Source organism: Paroedura picta, chromosome 1 (assembly GCF_049243985.1).
Source record: "Paroedura picta isolate Pp20150507F chromosome 1, Ppicta_v3.0, whole genome shotgun sequence".
NCBI lineage: Eukaryota > Metazoa > Chordata > Lepidosauria > Squamata > Gekkonidae > Paroedura > Paroedura picta.
Genome location: NC_135369.1, coordinates 191,538,224 through 191,548,838, shown reverse-complemented (window position 1 = coordinate 191,548,838; position 10,615 = coordinate 191,538,224). Strand labels below are relative to the sequence as shown.

Sequence of the window (10,615 nt, the reverse complement as noted above, 5' to 3'; positions counted from 1 at the left end):
ACAGCATTACCTGATTTAGGAGATCAGTAAGTCCCTGTTGCTTGGCTTCTGCTCCCCCTCACTGCTACTACTGCTTCCCAATGGCAAGGAAAACACAGGTAAATGAGGAGCCATCAATTTTTACATCAGAAAGTTTCCACTCTCCCCCAATATATTTTAAAGAATTGTGCTTGATTTCACAGAATTCATGGTATTTTGAAAAGGATTGTAGTTCAGGTCAGAACACGATGAGTAAATACTCAGCTACATACTTTGTGTTTATTACATTCTAGCCATAAAATCTATGCCCCGATATACAGAAAGTTGGTGAGAGTTACTGAGGATTATGCTGAATTTTTTTTTAATTTTTAAAAGAAGGAATTGATGGTTACCTTACCTGAACCCCTCCTAGACACTGCCAGGCTGTGAAGGATTGAAATACAACGGGGATCGTACTGTTTGCCCTTTGAGGGTGATATTCAGGATATACCAGAAGTCCATACCTGTACAAATTGGAGTAACAATTAGGGGAAAATACATTAGCCACTCTACACTACATTTAGCATTCGGTAGCACCCCTAGCAACACGCTGAAACCCAAACTGGATGAGGCTGCATCCTCAGGGCAGCCAGTGGATTCTTACAAGGCCCAAGGGTTCAATTGGGCCTGCAGCACGGTGGGCTGAAGGGCTGTTCTTCCCCAACCCATGCTTGCCCCCTAAGATGTTCCTCCACTTGAAGCTTGAGGTGTGACCCTGGGCCACTTACAGTCCTCTCAGCCCCACGTTGCCTGTGGTGGGAAGAGGAAGGGAAGGTGATTGTGAGCCGCTTGGAGACTCCTTGGGATATTAAAAAGCAAGGTACAGAGACCAGCTCTTCTTCTTCTTCTTCTTTATCAAGTGTTGAAACACACAAACATATACTCGGCTATTTCAGAGTCTGGAAAGGCATGGGGGGTGGACAAGAATGCCACATCTGTGGAATGTTGAAATCACTTTGAAATGGTGGCAGCATCCTCATGGCGGCCATGTCCTAACATCTGGTTTAGCCCTGAAAATGAACCACCCCGCGGTACACATTGAAGATCCTGACATGTAGGAAAGGGCAACGTCTTATAGAATGGGCGGCTACCAAATAATAGGCTCTACAATGAGAAGTTCCAGTCAAAGCCGGGCAGTTCTGTTTAGGGTTCAATTCTGTGCTCCTCCACATGCAGCCAGCTGGGTGACCTTGGGCTCGCCAAAGCATTGATAAAGCTGTTCTGACCAAGCAGGAATCTCAGGGCTCTCTCAGCCTCCCCTCCCTCACAGGGCGTCTGTTGTGGGGAGAGGAAAGGGGAGGTGAATATAAGCTGCTTTGAGACTCCTTCAGATAGCAAAAAGCGGCATATAAGGACCAACTCTTCTTCTTCTTCAGTAATCTCAGGGCTCTCTCAGCCTCACCCACCTCACAGGGTGTCTGCTGTGGGGAGAGGAAAGGGAAGGCAGCTGTAAGCCACTTTGAGACTCCCTATTGGCCACTTGGCCCGTCTCCCGAACGCCGTGCCGAAGACTCTCCAGTCCTCCCGAGCAAGGGTGCTGGTTTGCAGGGCATTAATTCGTAAGATCCCTATAAGTCAGAAGCAGCCTCATCACACCACAAACACAAAGAGACTTCTACGTTAGTGATACAGTTTGGATTTGCATTTTTCAAGGGTCAACTTTTTAATCCATTTCTGCACTAAAATTTGCTTCTTCTGTTTCAAATGGCCCACTGACTTGGCCTGCAGCAAAGGAATCCCCAGAAAACCAAATTGCATCATTTCATGTGGGGTCTGGCTGGGTCTGTCTGATGTAGGAATGTGTGCAATTAGTTTTTTTTCCCCGTGCCCGCCATTTTGAGCCATCCCTTCTCCTCCCTCCCTCCGTTCTGAAAAATGTGCCTTTTAAAACTAAGGAGGGTGATTGCGTTACAATGCTGTTTCTACGTTTTCTTTCCAAAAAGCAGTCTTGTAGCTTAGCAGTGTTATAACCCAGAGTTTTTAGGGTTTTTTAAATTTACATTCAGGAAGCTTTGGGGGGAAGGGGGTAGATGACCAAGGGCACATAATAGAGGGATAACGGAGTGCAATGAAAACAAAGGTGGGAGCAGGGACCCTTTTGCACAAAAGAAAAACGTTTGGAAAAGGGGAACAAAGCAAAGCAGGATGGGAGGCTGCCTCCTTCAGACCCAGCTTGGAAGCCATTTCAGCCTGGGGAATAAGGAGGGGAAAGCCCAGATGCAGAAACTCGCAGCATCCAAAGGAAATCCAAAGTGAGTCGAAAAGAAGGTATGTCTCCTAATACTGAGATGGTCAAACACACAGAGAAGTCTGAACCATTAAACATGCCAAAAGGAACAGGGAATCTTGCATTAGCAATTTGCTCCAGGTGTGTAGACCTGCTTAATAAAGACAACAGTCACAAAATCCATATATGTACATACAAATAAAACAAGGATCGTAATTGCCAAAGTCTAAATTCAAAACATATATTTTATCCCCTCCCATGCTCAGTCAGACTGTGCCATGTACTGAATGTATATGCAGATCCCACATCTCTGGAATTAAATGTGGCGGCTGTTTAACAGAGGAGGAAGCTAGACAATGGCTTGGAAGGGAGAAGAAGAATACATGTAATTGAAATTGAAATGAATCCTATTTACATAGTCTATGACAAATGGACCATGGCATATCAATATGTTTTCACTCTGCTGGTGTGTGTGTGTGTGTGTGTGTCCTATTAAACATCAGAGAAAACATTAAACACCGTCTTTTCTAATTGGGTATTGCAGACAGAGAGAAGGAGCAGTGTGTGTGTGTGTGCGTGGCAGAGACTGTAAGAGAGAATGGGAAAGACAGAAAGGAAATCGGAATTCAATCAAACTGAATATAAAATTACCTCCTGCAAGAATGTGCCATATTCCCACGGAAGGACAGGATCGGCACCCGCGAAGGTCCTGCCAGGGAAAGGTGAAAGAAATATCCATGTCCGGCAGCACACACAACGTTACCCTGCAGTGAAGATTATGGGATTAGTAAACCAGCCATGTTACTGCTAAGATTTCAGGGTGCGGAGGAATTTGTCGCTAAAAATATTTGTGCTGACATTTTTATTGTATTAACATTCATATCAGTCTTAAAAGGAAACAAGGCTGACAAAGAACACAGTAGTTAGATCAAAATGGGCATTGGCCAGAACGTTATACAACTAAAAGCAGCGGAACAAGATCGGAAATCATGGCAGCACTTGAGCCATAGGATTACTAAGAGTCAGAGTTGACTGACTGGCCAATATCATCACATCAGTCTACTTTTGTGCTGTTCAAGAAGCTGCGAGATTCATACTTTTACCTCATGAGATGTTACATGGAAAGCTACGGTGGCAACCAGCTGGAGACGGGGGTGAGGAGTGGCCTGGAGGAAGGGGAGGCCAGCCGCTAAATGCGTGACATTCGTTTTGGAGAAATGTGGAACAGGGTTGGGCCCTTCGTCTCGGTTTGGCTGCCTCGGCAAGCACCGGAGCCTGAAGTGCTGCCACAGCACGGCCGCCCTCCTTTCCAAACTGCCTCCGCACTGGCCGCCTCGGCCGGTGGTGATTGCCGAGGCGGCCGAACCAAGCCCAAGCGCGCACAGAAGTGACACGGTAGCTCTCTGGTGACGGAAAGTGCTGTCAAGTCACAGCTGACGCATGGTGACCCTGAGTGCTCTCATCCGCTGCTCTCTTTCCCCCACTCCACCCCACCCCACCCCACTGCTCCACTAGTCCCTGACAACCCATGCTACTCCCGTCCCCCCAAATGCCTCTCTCCCTCCCCAGCACGTCATACGCAGTGGGCAGGACAGGGGTCTGCAGACTGGAGAGAATGGGAAGGCCGCACGGAGGTAGAAGCAACTAACGAGAATTATGATGTTTGCAATGCCTGGGGGGGAGGGGGGGGGCTTCCACCTTCACTTGGCAGGAATGGGGGGGGAGGGGGGGAGTGGGGGCGGGAACGTAGGCTAAAGTGCATTTTCCCCTCCAAACCTTCTTCCGGATTGTTTGCTGGGAGATCGCGCTTTTCCAGACGGTGCATCCACTTTTGGGATTCCCCCTGTTGCGACTTAAAATGGCAACTATAGCGAGCCAGCCCCTGGAGGTAGGTGACGTCTGAATTTTCTGATTCTCAGGTAAAATGACCGCAGCAGGGAGCTCTTGCCAGAATAAATGCTACTATTCCTCATCAAAACATACATTTGTTGCCACAAACATACATTTGTTGCCTCCAGGGAGGGCGGTATATAAGTATGATAAATAAATAAATAAAAATAAATAAATGTTTTAAAATTCCTCGGGATCGCAAAAGCCAGTTCACAGAATCATGCAGCTGAAAAGGACCTCCAGGGTCTTCTAGTCCAACCCCCTGCACCAGGGGTAGTCAAACTGCGGCCCTCCAGATGTCCATGGACTACTATTCCCAGGAGCCCCCTGCCAGCGAATGCTGGCAGGGGCTTCTGGGAATTGTAGTCCATGGACATCTGGAGGGCCGCAGTTTGACTACCCCTGCCCTGCACAATGCAGGGAACTCTCAACTATAGCTGACCAATTCTTTCCTTCTGCTTATAGACAGACAACCCATCTAGTTAATCCCAGAACTCCTGTTCAGGCACAGGCTGTACCCAGATCTACGAAAACCACTCTGAAGTCCAAATGTGCCTGACTTGTGAGCTCTTGTCTACAAGGGAAATGTGGAAAGGAGCCACGAAGGCAGTCAGACTTTGACTGCCATGCATTCTCCCCGTCGGCTCAGGCGCTGGCCTCTCCTCCCTTCCTGCTCTTGGACAGCAAGAAGACTGGACTCGTGTGCAGCTTGTTATCTGACCATACAGTTGCCCACAGTTGTGCATAAGATGGCACGAGGGGGCATGGAACAGCCATGATGACAAGTAAGACCTCAGGATCGGGCAGGAGGCCCCTACAGAGCAATAAAATGTGCTGAAAGGTAGGAAAGGGCAAATGTTCTACCTTAGTGTCATTTGAGTGTGATCCGATGGGTCGTCAAGGTAAGACAGGATTTTCCTTATGTTTTAAGAGACTTTACATAGGTAATTAACTTTGTAATAGTGTTCTTTTCGGCTTTGGAATGGCCTATAGGCTGTAATGGGGATTGACTGACCTACTGTCTGAGGTAAAGTGGAACTAAAGAGAGCCGTAATGGTTTCCCAGTTTAATTGCATTTTATTGTCTTATTTAAACCACCTTGGGGAACCCTTCTGGATCGAAAGGGAGGGTAGAAATGATGTAAATAAATAGCTTCAAGCTTCCTAGTCATTGTCAGAAAACCAGCTGTTTGTTTACCGGCTACACATGTACACCCTTGTCTCCGCGCTGGTACAGGCTCTGCATGCCCCTTTGGAGAGACAAAGGAAGATGTAATGAGAATTGAAAGTAACACTCGATTTTTAAAATTATATATATTTCTCAGTGTGGCCTTGTTGGCATAAAGATCTTTCTTTTAAATGGGGCCCGGAAGGTGAAAAAAGATGAGACTGGGCCTTTTCCATCATGGCCTTGGCTCTGTAGGATGGGGTCCCTGAACGGGGGGTGGGGGGTGGGTTAACCCCTTGGAGATGTTCAGGAGGAGTTGCAAGGCCTTCCTGTATGCTTTTGAGGGCTTTTGAGGGGTTTGCATATGCAGGGGGATTGTAAAGGGTAGGGGGAAATTTCGGGATGGCTTTTTTTTTGTCCTGATCTGGGGAGCCCAGGATACCCCAATCTTGTTAGATCGTGGAAACTAAGCAGGGTCAGCCTTAGTCAGTTCTTGGATGGGAGACGACAAAGGAGCACCCTGGTCATTCCACAGGCAAACAACTTAGGAATGTCTCTTACCCTGAAAAGCCTCCTGGGTTGCCAGAGGTAGATTGCCACTTGGTGGCAAATACAGGTAGATATAGAAGATTACCTTTAATGGCACAAAAATTCAGGTAGATACAGAGAGCCACGACTCAGATGAACACAAAACCCAAAACACAGTTTAGCACAGTGGTTCTCAACTTTCCTAATGCAGTTCTCAACCTTCCTTTAATACAGTTCCTTCCCCAACCATAAAATTATGCAAGGGTTCTTTCACAGAAATCAAACTGAAACTGAATTATGGCGTGAAGATCCACTGTTTTCGACTGTATATAAACTGTTTTTTTTCCAGTTCAGCTCTGCCTCTTGTCCTACCATGCCGATCTCACTCTTTTCCGTTGCTCCAGACAGACCAACGCTCTATCTCGATCTGCCCTGCAAGGCTGTTGTGTGGATGGTGCCCCCCTGGCCAAGCTGCTTGCCCTGCTGTGACCCCTGTGAAAGGGTCATTCGACCCCCAAAGGGGTCCCGACCCCCAGGTTGAGAACCACTGGTCTAGCACTTTTGCAAGCACACAAAAAAATAAACATTGAACAAAATGCAATGACAATTTTAAGCAACAGAGCATGATTCTTTTCATTGAGCACAGCATTAAGGATTTGCCCTTCATTCCTGCGATTCCACCCTAATTTGACTATGTAGACCTGAATTGGGGTAAGTTGACTACAAGGAAACGGACAGACCAGGATGATGCTGGGGAAGGTGTCAGGGACACCACAGCCATGCTGGCAGAGTCTCCCTGAGGCCAGAATATGGCAAAACCTGCCACAAGTCACATGTGACGGAAAGACATTTAGTCTTGCTAGAAACAGTGGGAAGGCAAAAATATATATATTACAATAATTATAATACAAACACACACACCCAAATGGTTTTAGCTGGTGATGTTTTAAGTATTATTTGTAAGCCTCCTTGAGCCACGAGAAAAGGCACAACAAAACTGTTTTAATTAATTAAATCAGCAACCATGGTGGCAAAGTTTTGCTATACTGCCAGCAGAGTGCGGAAATCTTTGGCTACTGTTGATGCTGAATGACCTGACTGTCAAAATGCTGTATTAATGTTTTGTGCCTTTGTTAACTCCCTGATGCCGAATGTCCTGTTAAAACGATGTAATAATGTATGTGGTCTGTAGATACTTTGATGCTGGTCAATGACCGTAATAAATAAAATAATAAAATTAAATCAGCAACCATAAGAATCCCACGACAAAAACGATATCAAATCAAGAACAAAACCTCAGGATTGAAGACATACTGGACAGACACTGGGGGAATCGCAGCAGGAAATGATTTGTTCACGGTGGAAGGGCCGGATGCTCAGACCTTTGCCACTGCCAATTCATCGTCGAAATTTGAACCAGATGTGTGGATGCCCAGAGGTGGGCCAGTGGTGTCACCCAAAGTGTTTGCCGAGGTGAAGATCTGTCCCCTGGGACTGGAGTTGAGACCACCAACTCACTTCCTAGAGGTCACCAGGGAGCTTTAAGAAAGTAACGGCTCTTCATTTACTTGTGACCCAAAACAAAGGTGAGGCGGTGACCTAGAAGAGAAAGACTCCTGTTCCCGTTTCCAAGTCTCCTGACCTACCCAATTTCCCCATTGTCACGGTGCCTGACATTTGTCACATGGGTCACCAAACAAAGAGATACGAAAAGCAGCTGAAGCACAAATTTAGGCACCTTGTTACAAAAATGCAGGCTTTTTAGACATGGCTGTCTAGAGCAGAGTTCTGAGATTCCAGAATATTATAGACGCCTAGAATCCTAGAGTTAGAAGGGGCCATACAGGCCATCTAGTCCAACCCCCTGCTCAACGCAGGATCAGCCCTAAGCATCCTAAAGCAGACATTTATGCAGACATCTAGAAATCCAAATTTATTTAGGCAGACATCTAGAAATCCAAGAGCAGAGGTTTTTGGCAAGCAGGGGATTTTGTGAGGAAATCTGTTCTTTGGGGAATTGTTTTCTGTGGCCATCCCTTCAGCTAAAAATATCAGAGAATTACTGTTAAACAAAGAGAGCAGTAGCTCCTGTTTTTTTTTTTAACATGGGCTGGTTTAAATAGATTGATTTTATAATTTAAACATTCTAGTGGCTTTCTCAACCAAGGTTTTGTGAAACCCTCAGGTTCCTTGATGGCTCTGGAAGAGTTTCCCAATTGAGTGGGAGTTAATAACAAAATTTAATTTTTTAAAGATGTATTGGGTGATATGACCAGGCCAGGCTGGATTCTGGAAATTTTTGATGAGGGAGGGATCACTTGGGCATGACATTGGGGTCACTGTGGTGGGCAGGTAGTTGTGAGTTCCTGTATCGTGCAGGGGGTTGGACTAGATAACCCTGGAGGTCCCTTCCAACTCTATGATTCTATGACCCTATACGGTCAGGTTGACCCCCCCCCCAAATGGCCAATGATGAGCCTAGAGGGGGTGAGAAAGGGAGGGTGCCCAAGTGGACATGTACACAGCTATGCTTATCAATCATTTTCTGCATGATCACACCACTTCTAGGATTTCTCAAAGCCTGAAGAATGTTTTAGGGGGTTCTCAATGGTAAAAAAAAATTAGAAAGACTGTTTTAATCTGTTGTATTAATACTTTGTGAGCCATCGTTAGCCTTCGGGGAAGGGTGGCATAGAAATATGAAAATAAATAAAAAATAAAATATAAGGAAGATGACTTTTTAAGTGAGTCAGCCTCCACATAATATATATATATTGTGACCACAAATGAAAATCTAGAAAACTAGAATTCCCCTTTCCCAAGGGCTCTTGGAAGAGTCTGATTTTCTGGACCCATTTCAGTCTTCCTTCAGGCTGGTGTTTGAGGCAGAGACTGCTCTGGATGTGTTGGTCAGGGACCTCCAGCAGGTGACACAGACCCTGGTAGTTCTGCTGGATCTCCCAACAGCCTTCGATACAATTGACCAGAACATCCGGTTTTGCCACCTCTTGGTCCTGGCTCTGAGGGGACTCTGTGCTGTGATGGTTACAATCTTGCTCCATCCTGTGGGGTTTTGCAGGCTTGGTCTGATCCTGCACATTATTTCAAATCCATGTAAAGCCGCTGGGAGAAGATATCAGGACGTTTGGGCTGTGGTGTGATCAATATGCAGATGATGCCCTTATCTACCTTTCTTTCCTATTCCAAAGATGCTTGCTGATGTCAGGGAAAGGTTGTTAATTCAAAGAGGGCAGGCAGTGGTTCCCATTGGCAGCAGAGGAGAGGACCCACAGTAATGGCCTCAAACCATTAGAAAACGGTACCAGCTAAACAGCAGTCAGAGTAGTTCAGCAGTAGTATGGGCTGCCTAAGGAGGTGGTGAGCTCCCCCTCACTGGTTGTCTTCAAGCAAAGGTTGGATACACACTTTTCTTGGATGCTTTAGGATGCTTAGGGCTGATCCTGCGCTGAGCAGGGGGTTGGACTAGATGTCCTTTATGGCCCCTTCCAACTCTATGATTCTATGATTCTATGATTCTATGATGTTTCTGTTGGCTGCAGAAGAGAGGACATGCAGTAATGGGTTTAAACTACAAGTACAACGATATAGGCTAGATATCAGGAAAAAGTTTTTCACAGTCAGAGTAGTTCAGCAGTGGAATAGGCTGCCTAAGGAGGTAGTGAGCTCCCCCTCACTGGTGGTCTTCAAGCAGCTTCTGGACAGACATTTCTCATGGATCCTTTAGGCCAGTGGTTCTCAACCTTGGGGTCGGGGCCCCAAGTGGGGTCGCCTGGCCCCTTCCGCAGGGTCACCTGGTTGTTGGCTGCCGCGGTGGTGGTAGCAGGCGACAGCAGCAAGCAGTGGGTGGCGGCAGTGGTAGCAGGCAGTGGCAGGCGACGGGTAGCGGCAGGCGACAGAGGGCCTGGCGGGGGTGGTGACGGCAGAGCCACGGCGCTGGCGTCCTCCAAGCTGCCTCGACTGTTCTATGCCTGCAGGCCCGGCCCTTTGTGCCCCTGTGTGTTGCCCCTGCCACTGCCACAGTTGGGGTCGCAGCCATAAGGCGGTTGAGAACCGCTGATCTTGAGTAAAGACAACATGGTCTTTTGTGAGGGTATTTTAAGAGTTCCAGACCTTGAGGATTGTAAGCATTTTCTAGACCAGTGGTTCTCAACCTGGGGGTCGGGACTTTTTTGGGGGTCAAACAACCCTTTCACAGGGGTTGAGCCAGGGCAAGCAGCTTGGCCAGGCGGGAGGGGGCGCCATCTATACAACATCCTTGCAGGGTAGATTGAGATACAGAGTTTGTCTGTCTGGAGCAGTGGAAAAGAGTGAGATAGGCATGACAGGACAGAACTGAACTAAGCAAACCTGAAAAAAAAACAATTTATAGACAATCATGAACAATGAATCTTCACACCATTGGCCAGTTTCGGTTGAATTTCTGTGAAAGAACACCAGCATAATTTTATGGTTGGGGGTCCCCACAACAGGAGGAACTGGATTAAAGGGCCGCGGCTATAGGAAGGTGGAGAACGACTGCTTTAGGCTGATCCTGCATTGAGCAGGGGGTTGGACTAGAAGGCCTACATGCCCCCTTCCAGTTCTATCATTCTATGATGCTATAAATAGGTAGTTATTTTAGACGTAAGTTTTTTGTTTTTTTAAAGAAACTACTAACAAGAATTCCCAATGAATTTTTTAGGGGAGTCGACTTGTTTGTCTTCCAACGATGCAGCAAAAAGGGTAAAAGAGTATTCTTTTTTGCTGACTTCTTGGAAGACAAAC

The 10,615-nt window shown here is 46.7% G+C and overlaps 1 protein-coding gene across 2 annotated transcripts in view; it reads right to left on the bottom strand.

Annotated features, from left to right (window-relative positions):
* Positions 1–10,615, bottom strand: part of PKHD1 (PKHD1 ciliary IPT domain containing fibrocystin/polyductin) — a 454,238-nt gene that overhangs the window by 207,112 nt on the left and 236,511 nt on the right. For both annotated transcript variants that reach the window (XM_077315063.1, XM_077315054.1), the window contains exons 43-44: positions 2,897–3,009; positions 377–482 (exon numbers count right to left, since the gene is read on the bottom strand). In XM_077315063.1, the coding sequence (XP_077171178.1) occupies positions 377–482; positions 2,897–3,009 (219 nt within the window). The remainder of the gene's footprint in view (positions 1–376; positions 483–2,896; positions 3,010–10,615) is intronic.